Source organism: Penicillium mononematosum (assembly GCF_028829835.1).
Source record: "Penicillium mononematosum strain IBT 11891 chromosome Unknown utg000002l:1.0-8112719.0:1.0-8118358.0, whole genome shotgun sequence".
NCBI lineage: Eukaryota > Fungi > Ascomycota > Eurotiomycetes > Eurotiales > Aspergillaceae > Penicillium > Penicillium mononematosum.
Window position 1 is genome coordinate 3,493,902 of NW_026643272.1, and position 16,963 is coordinate 3,510,864.

General features: G+C 49.6%; 8 protein-coding genes across 8 annotated transcripts; all 8 read right to left on the reverse strand.

The window, feature by feature from the left end:
• Positions 1-386: 386 nt before the first annotated feature.
• N7519_003107 (uncharacterized protein) lies at positions 387-1,181 on the reverse strand (the record flags this gene model as incomplete). Its single annotated transcript, XM_057289885.1, has 1 exon — positions 387-1,181. One exon carries the CDS (start codon positions 1,179-1,181, stop codon positions 387-389), a length of 795 nt encoding a protein of 264 aa, XP_057151087.1.
• Positions 1,182-1,406: 225 nt separating this feature from the next.
• N7519_003108 (uncharacterized protein) lies at positions 1,407-3,398 on the reverse strand (the record flags this gene model as incomplete). The annotated part of the gene is made up of 1 exon (XM_057289886.1): positions 1,407-3,398. The coding sequence occupies one exon, from the start codon at positions 3,396-3,398 to the stop codon at positions 1,407-1,409; it is 1,992 nt and encodes a 663-aa protein (XP_057151088.1).
• A 317-nt stretch (positions 3,399-3,715) lies between these two features.
• On the reverse strand, positions 3,716-4,924 carry N7519_003109 (uncharacterized protein; the record flags this gene model as incomplete). Its single annotated transcript, XM_057289887.1, has 1 exon — positions 3,716-4,924. One exon carries the CDS (start codon positions 4,922-4,924, stop codon positions 3,716-3,718), a length of 1,209 nt encoding a protein of 402 aa, XP_057151089.1.
• A 2,490-nt stretch (positions 4,925-7,414) lies between these two features.
• On the reverse strand, positions 7,415-8,294 carry N7519_003110 (SAP domain-containing protein; the record flags this gene model as incomplete). Its single annotated transcript, XM_057289888.1, is given in 2 exon segments — positions 7,415-8,016; positions 8,033-8,294. The coding sequence occupies 2 exon segments, from the start codon at positions 8,292-8,294 to the stop codon at positions 7,415-7,417; spliced, it is 864 nt and encodes a 287-aa protein (XP_057151090.1).
• A 1,174-nt stretch (positions 8,295-9,468) lies between these two features.
• Positions 9,469-10,701, reverse strand: N7519_003111 (uncharacterized protein; the record flags this gene model as incomplete). Its single annotated transcript, XM_057289889.1, has 2 exons — positions 9,469-10,421; positions 10,467-10,701. The coding sequence occupies 2 exons, from the start codon at positions 10,699-10,701 to the stop codon at positions 9,469-9,471; spliced, it is 1,188 nt and encodes a 395-aa protein (XP_057151091.1).
• A 552-nt stretch (positions 10,702-11,253) lies between these two features.
• N7519_003112 (uncharacterized protein) lies at positions 11,254-11,964 on the reverse strand (the record flags this gene model as incomplete). Its single annotated transcript, XM_057289890.1, has 1 exon — positions 11,254-11,964. The coding sequence occupies one exon, from the start codon at positions 11,962-11,964 to the stop codon at positions 11,254-11,256; it is 711 nt and encodes a 236-aa protein (XP_057151092.1).
• A 542-nt stretch (positions 11,965-12,506) lies between these two features.
• On the reverse strand, positions 12,507-13,590 carry N7519_003113 (uncharacterized protein; the record flags this gene model as incomplete). The annotated part of the gene is made up of 4 exons (XM_057289891.1): positions 12,507-13,171; positions 13,249-13,273; positions 13,336-13,439; positions 13,488-13,590. 4 exons carry the CDS (start codon positions 13,588-13,590, stop codon positions 12,507-12,509), a joined length of 897 nt encoding a protein of 298 aa, XP_057151093.1.
• A 1,158-nt stretch (positions 13,591-14,748) lies between these two features.
• N7519_003114 (NADH-quinone oxidoreductase subunit D) lies at positions 14,749-16,595 on the reverse strand (the record flags this gene model as incomplete). The annotated part of the gene is made up of 3 exons (XM_057289892.1): positions 14,749-15,084; positions 15,143-15,863; positions 15,933-16,595. 3 exons carry the CDS (start codon positions 16,593-16,595, stop codon positions 15,047-15,049), a joined length of 1,422 nt encoding a protein of 473 aa, XP_057151094.1. The 3' UTR covers positions 14,749-15,046.
• Positions 16,596-16,963: the final 368 nt, after the last annotated feature.

Here is a 16,963-nt window from a genome sequence, read left to right on the forward strand (position 1 = left end):
CAGCTGGGGTTCTAATTAAAGTAATTGATTATCCATATTAAGTCCTGCTTGTACAATGGAAATCCCGCACAACACACCTCTTCCTCTATGGCACGTATCAGTCATAGCATCATGCACGCCATATCGAACAAAAAAAAAAAAACATGTAGAAGCAAAGCAAATGCAAGCCTTGAGCGTAAGCCACAAAGCCCATGTCATCCAAACGCTCAAAAACAATCAGACTTCATAAAGGCATATATATGGGTATTTTTCCATGCAGCGTATAGTATCAATCAATCATGGATCTCATCAAAAAAAAAGTTGGAAAACGAAAATGAAAAAGCAAAGCGGAAACGAAAAACAAAAAAATTAAGATAGAACACAAATTATATCGTGATGTCGTTCCATTACACACTCGCCGTGCGTCGCGGAACCTCACTAGGCTTCTGAGCGTATGCAATGAACATGCGGAATCCTGTACCGCGCTTCTGACACTCGCGGAGTACCTTCCGGTCATTCCAAACACTGGGATCAGTATTTCCGGTCGAGAAAACAGGATCCTCATAGCATTTCGAATACCACCAGCGTCCAACACGGGCAACGATCTTGGCAATTGACTCGTCGTTTGCCGGAGACGGGGAAGGATCGGAGAGCAAATCGCCGAGAGAGATATTCGCATCATTAGAGAGGGATTTAGAGGCAGTTGTCGTGCTTTGTCTACCACCCGCAGTTGTGACAGATATGGTAGGTAGCGAGAATGCAGTGGAAGGGGTGGCCGTTGAAATGGAGTGGGCTGATGAGCTCGAGTCGGAGGATCGGAGGATCATGCCTGCGACTGGGATTCGGACCATGCAGCGACGGAGACTGTCGAAGCCGTGAGCGCCGAGCTCGCGTTGGACGCTGTCGCTGGTTGGTTTCAGGCTGAGAGTGGAATCCGAGAGACAGGTCATTTCTTTGAGCTGACGGATGGCTTTGCGTGTGTAAGGTCCCATGTTGACCATGTCGCGGTCTAGCAGGCTCATTTCTAGATATCCTCCGGTGCGGAGAACACGTTTGCATTCTTGGATGATGTTGCCTTGGACGGTCTCGGAGCAGACAGCGGGGAATCGTAGTACCACGACTGTGAAGTAGTCCTTTGGGAAGGGGAGGGGTTGCCCAGTCCTGCGTGATACACAGTGTGGTGGTTGGTAGGCGGCTGCCATGCAGCCGGGTGGGGAGGTGCCGCGGATACAGGACGTCCACCCAGGCTGTATACCTCGGCATCGGGATATGTCAAGGAACAGTAGAAAGACCAGTCATCATTTCCCAGTCCATCGATCACAAGAATTCGGCCTTGTCCTCCGGCCTTGACGTGATTATGCGCCGGGCTGAAAAGAACTCGACCGAAAGATAACCACCGACTAGTCATGAGCGAAGCAGAGCGCATGTTAGTCCGCGTCACCGCATCCCACTCGCGCTCCGAAGATGCGGCTTCTTGTTCTCGGTGGTGTTTTGGTCTCAGGCGAAGGGACAGCAGCGAGCGAGTTGAGAAACGTCGACTGCTGTTCACGGCGCTGATCTGTTGAAGAAGGCTGCTCGGTAGGGTGGACAGCCGGCTGGGTCTTCTCCTCATTTGAGCCTCTATTACCAGCAACAAGATCACTATAAGACGGTTGAGACGAAGGAGCGGTAGACGATCGCAAGGCAGAGACAATCTGAGAACGGCGAAGATGAACAGAGCTGCCACTCGAGCGGACTGAGTTGCCACCAGGTACTGACTGAGGATGATTGGCATTATTCAACTCATCCTGGAGAGCCCTACTTGCCATCGTTGCAAGTTCAAATCTGTCCTCTTCTTCGGACTTCTCCGTCTCCTCGGGCTTCGGTTCATCTGGCGACAGGACGTGATCAATAAGATCATCGTATTCGTTCCACACCTCGTCCTCAGTTGGCGGGGAACCTGGAATCGGGGGCACAGCCGTAACGGCAGCCAGAGCCCCAGAGCTATCCGACGAGGTCGAGCCTTTCTTCGGCGGAAATTGAAGGAATTCATAGTTTAAGAATGGGCCGGCAAGGAACTCCAAGGCGCTGGTTTCCTCGGAAGCGCTAAAAGTCGGATTGAACCCATGGCCCCAGTCAAAAGATTCGCTTGGACCAATCTCCAGATTCAATGGAACGTTGGCGACAGGTGGAGATTCGTATGAGCGTTCTGTCGTTGGAATTGTGAGGGAAGGCGATTCGGCAACACTAAACGGACGCGAGAAAGACTGCATGGCGGGATGATGATGTCTATCGCGCCGCGAAACTACCCGTGGGATCCGACCGACAGAGGCCAAGCGCGGGCGTTGTTCAGGTGGTATCTCGAGCTCCGGGGCCATAAGGTTGCGGTTGAACATGGCTGTCTTCGGCGATGGGCGATCATTTTCAAACTCACTATGCATGCTTGGCGGAGATGGCAACAGGATTGAGGGCTTTCTTTTTCTGATGCTCAAACCTCTTGGGATTTCCACGGGGTGGAAAATCGTTTCCTCCTCTGTTGGTGGTGAGTCCTCGATGTTCTTGATGATTTCGTCGAGCTCGTCGGAATCAGCATCCACCAAAGCGTAGTGGGCCACGGGCCGAGTGTTCAGAACCGGGGAGATCGCCGCATGAAGTTTTGCGGTTTGGGATGAAGTCGTTGGAGGAATTGAGCTCTTCTGTTCGTTGGCGCGGTTCTTCTGGAAGAAGTTCCACATGGAGGTCTTTCCTTTCTTGGCTTGTTCCTTCTCAGCCTGCTCAGGATTGGTGGTCTTTTCGGGGGACCTTTGAGCACGCTTCGGTTGGTGTGAGGTAGCAGTGCTTGACTTTTGGCTAGGAAGGGACGTGTTTGTGATAGCATCCTGGGGGTTCGCAAACATGCCGTGTCTCTTCCCTCTTGGGACGGGCATGCGTGACTTCGATGCATTTGGACGATCATTCCCGTTGGATTGGTGCTCAGGGCTCTTGCTTTCTATCGGCTTGATGCCATTAGAATAATTTGGCGTGATAGTCTCACCGAATGTCCCCGTTGAAGTTGCGAGGGATTCAGTGGACTGGCCAGTCGTGTAGGATAGCAGAGTTTGCTGCGGCAAGTTCGAAGTCGACGCAACGCTCACACTGCTGAAACTCTGCTCGCTTTGTGTTCGTGACAGCGATGCACCGTCTAGTCCACCACCATTTATAATGACGGGCTCCAGGCGGCTCATTAGAAAATCGTCAATGTCCAACTCCGGGCGACTCGATTGACTTCCTTTGCTAGCGCCACTCCGTGTCGTGCTTGTTGATCTGGTTCTCGTCCCGGTGCTACTACTACCACTTGCTTTGCGGCCGCGCTGTCCATATTTTCCATAGCCCTCATGGCCTGTTCCTGCGGCTGGGCCTTTGCGAGTGGCTCGAGATTGCTCAGTCAAGTTCTCTGGCATATCTGGCTTTGACCTCTTTGTGAACAGACCAAACCGTTTTTGTGTTGGTATTTGTTTTGGAGCCGGTTTCTCTTTGGAAGTCTCCTTAGTCAATGTCCGAGATGTCTTTTTGGATAGTGCGGGAGATCCCCCATCCCGAGAAGGGATTTGAGAGATGCTTCTTGCTTCCAGCGAATCAGTTGATACAGCGGCGGACCGATTCGGAGTTGGATGTGGCTGTTGAGTTGCTAGGGTCTTTTCTATCGATTCGCGCCTTGTGTGGCCCGTTGTTCTAATATATCGTAGGTTGCTTTGGACAATTGGCGATGTTTCAAGCTCTAAGCGATGCGTCCCGTCCCTGCTCGGTCGTGGTGGACTCTGTGATGTCTCCGTATTCCGTGAGGGGAATATGCCATAACCCTTTGTGGGTCAAATAAACGCCTCTCGGCTTCCTCCACTTCCTTCCGAGCCTGCTCAACGTCGATGTCCGAAGATTCTGGAGGGCTGAAGTTGACAGAGGACTTTCTCGGTGGCGGACTGCAAGGTGGGCCTTGGGGTACTGTAGAGGGAGATTTAGACGATGGTACCTTCTGGCCATTACCGGTTGTCACTGAGCTTGAGACAGAAGGCTTTGTAGGAAGTACCCGTTTTTGGGTCTTCAGCTCCGGCCGTTCTTGCTGAGGGCTTGCGTGTGCCAGTGGAGGAGAGAAGACAGGCAATCTCGTTTGAGACGGGCTCGGTTGTCTCAGACGTCCAATCTTTGAAATACCGGGAGAATATGATGATAATGACGTCGGGGTAGACCCGCGACTCCAAATACTCGGAGACTCAGAGTATCTTGTCGAGGGGCTAGTTGCCGATAAGAAGGGGGCCGGAGGCGCAGGCAAGTTTTGGGTATCAACTGTGGTTCGAAGACTTGCCAATTCCTCCGGACCGTTGAAGCTTGACTTCGCCGAGTTAACCGCCACATTACTGTCATTCTTGTGGTTAGGTCTGTAAGAGGAAGCCGATTGCCCTAAAAGTGATGATGATGAATTTCCGTGTCCTGAGGCATTGTTCGTAACGAGAGAATGAGGCTCTTGTGGAATAACAAGGCTAAGCTTGTCAGAGTGCAATTGCTCCACATGTTTCCCTATTATCGGTGCCCTCCTTCGAAGAACATTCCGTGTTCGTTTTGGCGGAGGCAATTGTTGTCCAGCAACGAAAGGCGAGGGGGAGGGTTTGCTAATCTCCGGGGTCGAGACCGACGAGGGAATTGGCTGGGTGAAACTCTGAGAAGAAGCGGACACTGGCGTAGTTGGGGAGGTTGTGCTACCAATGCTGGGGCGCGGAAGCATGGACAGGCGATTTCCACTGATAGATCGCTTAATAGCCGATGCCGCTGATACTGGACCAGTAACTTCGGCATCTGAGAATGACGAGGTTCTGCTCCTAGGGGTGTGATTGACTGGTCTCGCAATTTGGGATCGCGAAGGTCGGCCATAGACATTGGTACGCGATAAGTTTGAAGAAGCATCGTGCATGTGATGGCCAGAACTGTACGACATGGTGTACAGAGTGAAGTTCCCGGCTCCAATCCAGGGACAAATGATTGATCTGTGGGTACATGTACTTCGTTATAATAACCATCACGTCGTTAGGGTATATAGCTGTCTGACTTGATCAGCTCTTTGGTCCAACTTCATGTTCAATATGTAATCTCACAGCATCTGAGTCATGTCAAACGAAAATATCAATATTGATGGGCGCCTAGCGCTTGATGGTGGGGGTATAGAATTAAGTAGAAAGTAGATGGAATTCGCACAAAAAGGGTATCTCAAAGTCGCACTAAAAATTCAAGTGTCAATAGACATGGCAAGGATTAAGGATTAAGGATTATAAAAAAGAAAAAGTCTTCTGGACTCACAGACTCACAGACGTCAGTAGAGAAAAAGTTCACTGTGGATCGAATAAAGCTGCAGCTGCTTCGCCACCGTATGTGGCGTTGAGTTCCAGTCTCCGTCGGCCACGTCAGAGATAAAAAATACAAAAATAAATTATACAGTCAAAATTAAAAGATCAAAGACGAGGAATATCCAAGATGCCGGAGATTTATGTGCGGACTGGGATTGCCCCTCTGATGTGGGGGAAAATGCCTAGAAATCACAATGTCTATGTAGAGAGAACATAGGGATCTCATTGGCAAGAGAGCGATGTAACTACTGTGATAAGACGGGAAGAATTCAAGACTTCAAAGACCTAGAACCTGTCAAAAGGACCAGTACGCGAAAGTTGTGCGGTGCTTCTGAAGCGCCCCCATCGTAAAGTGCAAAGTCAAGGAATTCCTACAAATAGCCAGGGCGATCCCCCAGTGGCCGGATCAAGACGACGGCGCGCACGGAAGCCCACATGGGGAGGTAAAGGCCGGTCCACTCGAGGGTTCTCCCTTAGCACGGACTTACTGTTGGCTACTTGGTTTAGACGGTATGGGCTCGCGGCAAATATCCACAACGTGACAGGACGATGGTACAACCCGTGGCGTACCCGGACTATCATTCATGTCTGGCTTGAGCGTTGAAAAGTTCCACTACAATTTCTGACTCGTTCGTATGTCAGATCAGCTGATAGACTCAAGCTGAGTATCTGCAGGATTAGAACTGGACATATATGTATAGCGCACAAACTCGTATTGGCAACCAGTCTGGTTATCGCGTCTCCCGCCTTTCGGACAGCGCATTCGGAGACGCCGAACGACTCAACCCCAAATGGTGAAATGATCGACGCGGAAGTGATTTTCGTTTTCCTCTATTTTTTAGTTGCAACTCCAATCTTTCCTGGTCATTCGGGGAATTTCCCAACGTGGTTTCAAGGGATCATGCATACGCGGATAGACGTAAGGGTGTCTTCTACCCTAAAATGCTTCATCTTTCCCGAAACAGTCGCATATTCACCTCTGATCCATTATGTCTGATATCGTATATTCGGAGACACAGTTGAAGAATTACTCAGCGGCCTTAGATATCCAGAGTTTGGTACAGAGGCCCGTCCCGAACCTTTCGGGGAACATCCCAAGGTTCCAGGGATGAAAATGAAGGGACTTTAAAGTTGAGTCTAACGTCTCGACTCGTAGGATACCAACAGCCAGTAACTGTCCGCAGAGGGCATTTCGTCTTTAGACCGGGGTGTTCGATACTCAAGCCGTGGAGCCTCGAGACTGCAGTGGAGCCCGCTAGTCACTGGGCTGTGATGGTCCTCTGGATAATCGAGCAATGAACAAGCCCTAGACGATAATCATATGTTAGCTCGAAGCCACCATCTAAAAAAAGCCAGCTGGGGGTTGTCATTCGTGGGGAGGCCATTGATCAAAGTGGGGAGGGCGTTAATCCGGGCAATTGGAGCAACGAATGACAATGAGAAATGCGTCTGGGACGGCATTGAGCAGTGTATGTTGTATATTGCAATTGTCATATTGTATGTACTCCATACAAATGTACTCCTTGTGGAGTACTCTCGGACTGTCATACTCCGTAGTAAAGGAAGAGTTGGAGGTCCCACCATCACAAACTGAGCCGTACTCGCCTATTGACTGGTCGTACTGGTCGACGCCTATCCTGCAGGAACAAGCGACTAATGCACTTTTCAGCTGACTTCGCACGCAGTCACCGGGGAATTATTTCTGGGGGCCGCGAGAAAACTTAAGATTGAGTTCTATCTGAGTATGTTGTAGGTCTGTGCTTGGATATGGGAAATGGAGAAGTTGAGAGATCTCCAGTTTCCTACTGTATACACCACCTGGCAACCGGGCATTACGTTACGTTACTCCCTTGGATAGCCTACATATGGACATATGGACAGGGCTATTTTCATTCTACAAAATACGAATTCCATAGACTTATACATTTTCATTGACATCCACATATATTAAAACAAATCGAATGGAATGATTGACCCTGAAATTGCCCGGTAGCGTATCAACACACAAACGCCCATGATGAAAGAACAAGAGATGAAACCGAAGCCCAAGTCATAGACCAGACAAACAAAACTATTGGAAACATTCAAGCAGCTGCTGCGAACCGCTTCTTACGAGCCTCCATGGCCGCAACATCCTTCTCACTCCAATTCTTCTGGGCGCTGTTCCCTCCGGCATTAGGCTTCTTCACGCCAGCATTCGTCTTGTTCCCATCGCCGCGGTTGCGGTTTCCATCCCCACGTTGACGGTTGTTACGGTTGCGTCCATTATCGCGTCTCTTTCCTCCACGACCACCCTGGTCGCGGTTGTCATTGCGTCTCTTACGGGAGCGCTCATCAGGAAGTGCCTGATCAAGACGGCTTACACCAGCAGCAGAACCAGTCTCGCCCTCAGCACCAGTACCGAATCGCTTAGCGCGCTCCAGCTGCTTCGTAGCCTCCTTCAATGCTGTGTCGTCATCCTCAACAATACCGAACTTCTGCGCGCGAGCCTTGCGCTTCGCCAGTTCCGCCTCCAGATCGGTCTGGGGCAGTCCTCGCGTGTAATCGACGGCGGGCTTCTGTTCAGTCGCGGCTTCGGGTTGAGTGGTGGGTTCAACGATGGCGCCGGTCGCCTCGACCTTCAAGTCCTCGGTGGTGGCGGGGTTCTCGTCGAGCTGCTGGTTGGGGACAGCGACGGGGTTGGAAACTGCGCCCTTGCCCACCGGCGGCAATTGCAGCTGCGCCGGTTTCTGTGGATGGCTCGATAATTGTCTCGGCGGGTTCGTCGTCCCAGTCAATGACGTCCTCGGGGGCGTCGGTCTTGGCTGCGGCAGGAGCTGCAGCAGGAGCGTCGGAGGGCTTGTTCTCGTCGTCTTCCTGGAGGCGCGAAACCATGTCGGCCTTCTTTCCAGTGTGGGGGAGAGAGCGAGTCTTAAGGATCTCGACCAACTCGGCGTTGGTCTTCTTGCTGTAGTCGGTGGCCATTTTGCGATCGGAGATAGGTAAGCTGCAATTGGTGGAGGAGATAGAGGGTAGGGGCAAAAGCGATTGTTATGATGATCAGATGTTTGATATTCAAAGCAGACCAAATATCATACTATGTGATAAACAAAGGAATGGAAGTTGAAGGAAAGACGCTCAGAGACGCGATCTCACCCAGTGGAGGTCCCCAGGTGCAATTACAACAATTACATAAGCAATTTAGAATGATCCCATTGGCCACCCAGGCACCAGGCAACAAGGCCAGATCCACCTCTTTTTGAAGCTCCTCAGTTGATCGACTTGTTGATTTCTCTTATTTCTTATATTCCACGGCCTATTCCCTATTCCTTCGGTTGAGGATATATACTAATATCCACAAGGCAGCTAGGTGCGGCACATTTGAAAGTCTAGACGATGTCTACGTCCATATGGTTACGTACGATATATACATATTTCACGACATGTAAGAGATTGGAGCTGAATACCTATATTGATTCGCTGGAAGCTCTGGGTAACGTATAATTTGGCGGTTCCGAGCACAAAACCAATAAATATGACACTTCAATGTATGCTCGATTATCCCTGTTTCTATTTAGAATACGAGATACGACAAATATCAATTGTCCAGCAGCTAGAGTGCTCCGCACAGCGATCAACACGCCACAAGGCAGAGGCTGTGGCAGTCAAGCTGGCGGATTCAGGTGACAACAGAGAGCCCGTCAAAAATTTAACAGGTGCGTTGATCTCCAAAACAGAGGCTGACAGCTGTACAACACACAGAGAACCATGACAGCTTGTTGGGGGGAATATGGGAACCTGCATGCACTGCGCCACAGCAGAAGCAGGTTTATATACTACGTCATACGCCACATTGCTTTCTGAGGCATCGCACGGGCTATTGGCTACTGTCATGCCATTTCAAGCTTGTAGTCAAGGTACGGATTACGAAGTAGGCAAAAAAAACACACAATGGGTCATTCAATTAGCTCCAATCAATCAAAGTAGGAAACGGAGGAATGAAAGAGAAATCCTGTTGAACTTCTCGCCACTCAGCCAACCTTCACTTCCCTATCACTTTCCCATCAGATCTCCCTGATCACCCCCATCGACCCTTGTAATGCCACTCCACGATGGATCCATGCTCCCCCTGATGAAATCAGAGTTATTCGAATATGCTTCACTTTCCCTTCTGCTCGAGTTGCCGCAAGAATCGCTCTTTAGTCCCTTGCAGTTGACTCAAGATACGCTGCCTGTTGCGCCATCCCAAGGAGGGTCGTAGCAGCCTGTCACAGTTGAGATAGAGATGCTGCCAATCCAGAGCTTCTGACGGGAATTGAATATTGTTTAGACAGTTATCATCAATGAATCGACGTCTCCAGTAAGTGTCTGGGATCATTGGATGCCAATGCGGAAACACGGAAAGCAGATTTTGGATGTCCTTGTGATGTCCCAAATAATCTGCGATGTTCAAGATGAGTTCGGTTGGGAGAAACACGTTCCTGGGTCTGAAAGTACCCTGGGATCGTCGGGACATTGTATGGGTGGGTATTGAAGGTTGCCAAGTTGGTTCAAACCCCTTCTCCCTCTTCTTGGTGTACTTTGCTGCATACTTGGCAATTACCTTGTCAACGTAGGAGTCGTTCAGTGGGTCCGCACCGCGAAAGTCACGAGGCATATGGCTTAGGTCTTCATCACCCATGCCACGAAACAATGTAGGGGTTAGGCGGAATCTTCTTGGCAAATTGACACACAGCTTGGACAGTTCTACCACGGGGTAAGATCGGCTTGAATTAGACACAGGCCTTGTGAGTAGCCATGGCTGACACATTGCGCGCACAAAGATATCCATATTCTTTTTGATCAACTCGACATCGAGAATTTGAGTCATGAGGCGCCAGCATCGTTCGTGCATAGGAAATGTTAGAAGATTTGAAAGCACCGACAAAAATTTCGGAGTGGGCAAGGCGTGTTGGGTAGGGCTTTGGTAATTCCACAGAATCATTTGATTATCATCCTGTGGGAGGCATGTTGTTTGACCTGGTCGAAGCTCGCCAACACCAGAGAGATGGAATGTGCCTTCCGGGTCGAAAGTATCGAAAGGGTTGAAATACACTGCGACCATGCCCAAGGCTAGAACAAATATCATCTCATCAGGGCGTCGAAAAGAACACTTACGAACTCGAAACGTGCCAGAACATGTCCACATCTCGTCGAAGTGTATCTCATCCAGATCTGTCGGTCTTCCGTCGATCCATCGATTATGCAGTGAGAAAAGGCTCACGCCTTTCGGTGCATTACGATTTATGATCTCAGAAATACCGGTCGAGAAGCTATAAATACTTTCGCCGCATAGGTTGCAGACGGGGGATGCATTCAAAAGCAGGCGTCCTCGCCTTCCCGAATGGGACATGCTTGCAGCTGGATACAAGAGTATCCAGTTGGTGCTGGAGAAACACAAAGCTGCATCCGCAGTGTAGAAAGGGGATGTGCAAAATAGAAGTGAGATAAAGATGAGCGAGGGGGAGAAAGAGAGGGAGAGAGGTCGACAGATATAGGCATGTCTCCTGCAAATGCCTGGGGGAAGCAAGGTTGAAGGTTTTGACAGCTTCAGACAGATTTTAACAAACAAGTACGCAGTTTTGGTCTCTTGTCTCTTGTTTTAAGGCTTTGGTGCAGTCAAGCCCCGTGGCGTGAACAGTCCCACCGAAGATATACATTTTTGGGTAATTATTAGAAACATTTTTTTCAAGTCTTTGTAATACTACTAACATATATAGTTTCGCAGTTTGGATGTTGTAATGGCCAATTCGTAATGAATTAAGCATTACAAAGTACTGGATGCAACGACCTGGATATCTCGTAGCAAGATTTGAGATTTTGTATTTGAAGGATGAGCCTGTTCTAACATTGATCGTCGCAGGATGCCTTCTGGGTCCTCGACATGGCTCTCGTCAACTCATTTCTACTGTTCATCCTTCCTGAAAAAAGGTCCTCGCCGGAAAGAAAGTCTTCCAATCCGCCTGTAGTTACCATCTCCTTTGTCAAGGCTCATCTTGAACTCCACTCCGTCCACCATAAATTCGCTGAAGCAGTCCAAGTAGGCATCTGTCCATTCCATCCAACCCTCCAGTCTCTGCCTCATCACAAGATCGCTGGTGTACCGCTCAGTTTTCTTGTCTGGCTGCGTTACCCATTCAAACAACTTCAAGTTTGGGACAGTCATGGCCCAGAAAGGGATATCGGGTGGGTTCAGTTCCCCGGGAAAACATGGGCCTGGATCGATGACGACCATGAATCGGATCCGCTGGATATTTTGTTTGCTGAAGGTTTTCTTGAGTGTAGCTTCTGCTCGTTTGCTCAGGTAGACTTCGAACAAGTTCTCGCCATAAAGGATGTTCAGGCATTCATCGCTCATTTGTTTTGAAACATGTAAGACGTTAGTCCAGCGAGGCCTGGTATTGAGGAACCGGTCCTCTTCGGACGGGCCACGCGTAGAAACCAGAGGTTCGACCCCGTAAGGCCGGTACATCGCGCTTGATACTTTGATGACGCATTTTCGGGGGACGCAGAAGCCGAATATCTTCAAGCGTATCTCGGCAGGTAAGGTGAAGAGTAGAGGTGTCACAGGAGCTGGAGTTGGTCGTTCAGGCTGGTGGTCTCGTGGACTCTCCATTGATGCTGGACTTGCAAGGCGAGATTCCATCACGTCCTATGTCTCGGTCAAGTGATGACTAGATATCTTCATATCCCGAATCGGTGGCTCGGCGTGTTTTAGAGTGTATCCCTTCAACAGGATCAAATCCGTGATCGATCTCAAGATAGACCGATGACTGGGCACGGTGCTGAAGGAGATATTGAAAGATATGGTAAAAATAGTAGGATAGCAACAAGTGGATAGGCTCCATAGAAGATAGGAGGGATGGTAGGGGCCCGCGTCGGCGGCTGGGCCAAGTTAAAGATACCTAGGCAGCTTGGATGCTGAGGCGAGTGATAGGCAGGAAGAAGAGTCTCGTCGACTGAATTATCAAAAGATTGCGTTTACTCTGGTGAAAAACGGTGACGGTTTTGGGTAAGCGCCGTGCGGTGGCCCAAGGCTCCGATGTCCAGAGGCTATGACCAAATATTGAACGCTCCCTCTGATAACATTCATCTATAATATAACGTAAGTGGGAGAAATGAAATATTCAATCATTCATGATGCCCAGTACCGAAGGACTAACTTAAGAGTGCGATTTTCTGAGTGCCTGTCTTTTCTTTGAGGTCCCTATATAGCCGCTTGTGCTGTTCCAAAAGAATCAGTGTAGCCATAGTCTGAGGCCCCAGGCGAACAAAACCGGGCGTCCACCCTCGAAAGACCCATCTCATTCCCTCTGTAGTTGTAAGATCCTCCATAACATGCAATATCCCTTGCTTGGTTGACGACCCCATTAACTGAGTCTTGATCACATCAATCGGACTGCACAGTGTTGTAGCAATCAGTGCTGCCAAGAGGGAGGCCGATAAATGCAAACCAGGGTGATCATCATGAATCCCAGTGGTTGCCATTATCAGATCCCTAAAAATATCATATGAAGCAAGCTGGCAGCTGGTCATGATACCGCAGCGGAAAGCATTCGGCCACAATCCCTGCCCAAAGGCCTTCCATCCCTCTTGACGTTTGATCTTTCTCCACGCATCGAAGATGTGCCGGTAATTGCGACGAAGATGAGCAGGCAGTGAACCGTCATTCTGCATGCGGATGTTGCCTATATCTGAGGAGTTGCCGAAGACCGCACCAGTAAACCCGGATATTCCTGCTAATAACCCAAGAACTGGTGGGGAGGTGGGAATGTTGTTCGCTTTGGTTTGTTCTTTTAGTGTCTCGTAGAGGCCGATGCGGACTGAGCCATATGTTACTGCCGAATGAGTGAGTATCGCTTGGATTGATGGAAGAGATGGAATAGTTAGGCGGACTAACACTGTCTCATGAAGCCTGCCGAAAGCTTCAGAATATGAGTATCTCGTCACGATTAACCTTGTTAACCTTGTTCTTTATTAGACCTACTCCATTATAAAACGCAAGCACGCCCTCGCCCTGAACGATTCGAATGCAGGTATTAAGTGTTCCAGCTTTTACACCACCCTGCTCCATTTGCATTCTGACCTTCACTATGATTGATCAGAATTATTTTGGAAGATGGGAATGGCTGGGCTTACTCAGGTCCAAAGGGTGAGAAACAAGGACCGCCATGCATGATGCAGAGCCGCCGAACCACTTGGGATAAAGGATTGATTGAGAGATGTCTATTGATTTGCCCATGTTGAGTATTCTGAAATAGATTTCATTTCATTTCTAAGATAATCAAGAACTGTTGAATCTTTTTGTATCTTGCGAAGTGGCATATAGCCGATTTGGAGACCATCACAAAGCCGGCCCTGGTGCGGGGGTTACCAAATAGACGATGAACTACGTTATCATGACTGCAAATGCTTAAGTTCGGAATACGTACTGTAATGGCTTTATATACGATATGAATTAAGGATGTTGTGCTGGTCCTTTTGAGCTAGCAAATGAAAGAGGTGTGAATACCCACTGTTTCTCGTTATCAACCAGCCTGGGTTCACCGGGTGCACTACATATTCATTTCTAACGGTGGGCATTCTAATAGTAACCAGCGAGTATGATGGCTGGACGGTCAGGGTGGTAGAAGCCTTCAGTTGGTCGCCTGGTTCAGGTTCAGGTTGCCTAGGAAACTGTCCAAACACAGAAAACAAAAAACAATGGAATTTCACATTGACAACTCATGAGACGATAAAGCGAATCACTTCACAGATATGGACGTAGATTCTGAACACCCATCTTCTCCAAGCGCCCGGACAAGCCGAACAGTTGATGAAAAGGAGTTCGCGTCGATCGGGGGTAGTGTAAGCCCAATGACACTGTGCAACAAGGCATGCGCAAGCACAGGGGCCAAGTCGCGGGGACCAAAAATAGGAATAATCAAAGTGTTTCCTGGACGGAAACTTTCAGAGATTAAACTGAAAAGAACAGATACTACACTTGATCTAAGCCAATAGGCAAAGAGAGCTGGAGAAGAAAGAAAAGAAGAGGAAGTTCTGGGGGCAGGAGGACCTACTTATACCCTGAGGGCGGTGTGATTTTGCCACCTATATTGACAAACGTGGCAAACAACAAAGCGGTCAGAGGAATATCAGGCTGCTTTCCAAAGGTCCTTTGTCTTCAAACAGTGGCAACAGTGGTATTATCTGCTAGAAATGTGATAATAAGAATGGCTACCCGTGGACGTCTCGGGTTATTTCCTTGGGTAACCTGTCGGCCAATGTATGTCTGGTCTTCTATGTAGTATATAGATTATGCAAAGGTACCTTGTACTATATAAATCAGGCTTGAAGTCATGCTAGTTAGATGCATGGGATATCCCTACATTGAAAATGAGACAGCTCACGGAAGAAGAATCAGATGTTCACTATACACAGGGCTTGGTTGAAGCAGTAGAGGTAGAAAAAAAAACAGGCACACAAAGGAGAATGACAAGACATAATAGCACAACGCCATGGGAAGAAAACATGGAGTATTTGGTACACCCTAGCCAGGATCGAAAGTTCCAGGGTTTATACATCTCAAGGAAAATAGGTGGTTCCTCTTGTCTGATTTTGCCCCCAGCACAGGCGAATCTAACCATCTAAGAGGGTGCCATGGGAAGGTTTTCTTCGGGTTAGGTTTTTCTTTTTTATTATTGCGTGGCCAATATCATTTACCGATCAACCTCACCGAACACAAGATCCATAGTACCTAGAGGAGATTCAATGTTAGAAGCTAGGATTGAAGAAGACAGGGAACAAAGACTTACCGATAATTGCGACAGCATCAGCAAGCAGGTGACCACGAGACACCTGGTCGAAGCCACCCAAGTGGGCGAAACCAGGAGCACGGATCTTGCAGCGGTATGGGCGCTCACTGCCATCACTGACCAGGAAGACACCCATCTCACCCTTGGGGGCCTCGATGGCTGAGTAGGTCTCACCAGGGGGCACGGAGTAACCCTTGGTGAAGAGAAGGAAGTGGTGAATGAGAGCCTCCATGTTCTCCTTCATGGCGGCACGAGGAGGAGGGGAAATCTTGTAGTCTTCCACGCGGACCGGACCGGCGGGCATCTTGTTCAGACACTGGTGGATGATACGGAGGGACTGACGGAACTCCTCCATGCGGCAAAGGTAACGGTCGTAGCAGTCACCGTTGACACCGACTGGGACGTCGAACTCAACCTGGTCATAGGCATCGTACGGCTGCGACTTGCGGATATCGTAGGGAACACCCGAGCCACGGAGCATGACACCAGTGAAACTCATGTTGAGCGCATCGGTGGCGTTAACAACACCGACACCCTGGGTTCTGGCCTTCCAGATACGGTTATCTGTGAGCAGCTCCTCGGTCTCGTCAATGCGGTCACCGAACTGAGTGGCCCACTGGTAGATGTCGTCCAAAAGACCAATGGGGATATCCTGCGAGACACCACCGGGGCGAACGTAGGCTGCGTGGAGACGGGCACCGGAGACACGCTCGTAGAATTCCTAAAGCACCCGAAGTGTCAGTAAATAAAACCTAGCCGCAATAGCTTTTTGCAGCGCTCAATTACTCACCATAAGCTTCTCACGCTCCTCGAAACCCCACAGGAAAGGAGTCAGGGCACCGACATCCATTGCGTGGGACAGGACGGACATGAGGTGGTTCAGGACTCGGGTCATCTCGCCGAACAAGGTACGGATCCACTTGGCACGGTCAGGGATCTCGACGTTCAAGAGCTTCTCAACAGCCAAGGAGAAGCACTGCTCGTTCGTCATCATGGAGACGTAGTCCAATCGGTCAAAGTAAGGCAAAGCCTGCATGTAGGTCTTGTACTCAATCAACTTCTCGGTACCACGGTGAAGCAAACCGACGTGGGGATCGGAGCGAACAATCTCTTCGCCATTGAGCTCTAGAATCAATCGGAGCACACCGTGAGCAGCGGGGTGCTGAGGACCAAAGTTGACAGTGTAGTGACGGATCTTGCGGTCGATCCCTTCGGCCTCGGATTCAAGACCAGCAGCCTCGGGGTCCTCGGGAACACCCTTGTTGGCGAGGGAGGTGAAGGTCGGGTCGGTCGGCACAAGTCGTGTAGCCTGGTAGCTAGCAGCCTCTGCCTGACGGCGAGGAACAGAGGTGGCTATCGAGCGGGAACGAGGAATGGATGTGTTGAGCGAGGAGGGGCGGAGGCAGAGCCTTTTGGGCGCATTGCCCGCTAGGCGGGCGAAAGAAGCGGCCATGGAGGATGGAGAATTGGAGGTCCAAGAGGGAAAAGAGGGGAGATGATCCTCAATCCGGGCGCATTCAATGGGTGGATATGGCTCACTACGGATAGGGAACTCGCTGAAGGTCTCAAGTTGGGAGTCGCATTTTGGCTAGTCACGTGAAAAGCTGCCGGGTCATCAGCCGTGCGCTGGTTGGTCTGAAGGGGTCACTATACTGTGTGGCTGATGGCTCCACGCTAGCCTTTTTTTGGTTTAGCGCAGTGCATTCCTCACATAATTTTCCATTTCTGGATTATGTAATGAACTATTTTCTGTGCAGAATAAAGCCCCCTTTGCTGCCTCAGGCAAACTAGAAAATTGCTTCGAGAAATCTCTCTTATCAG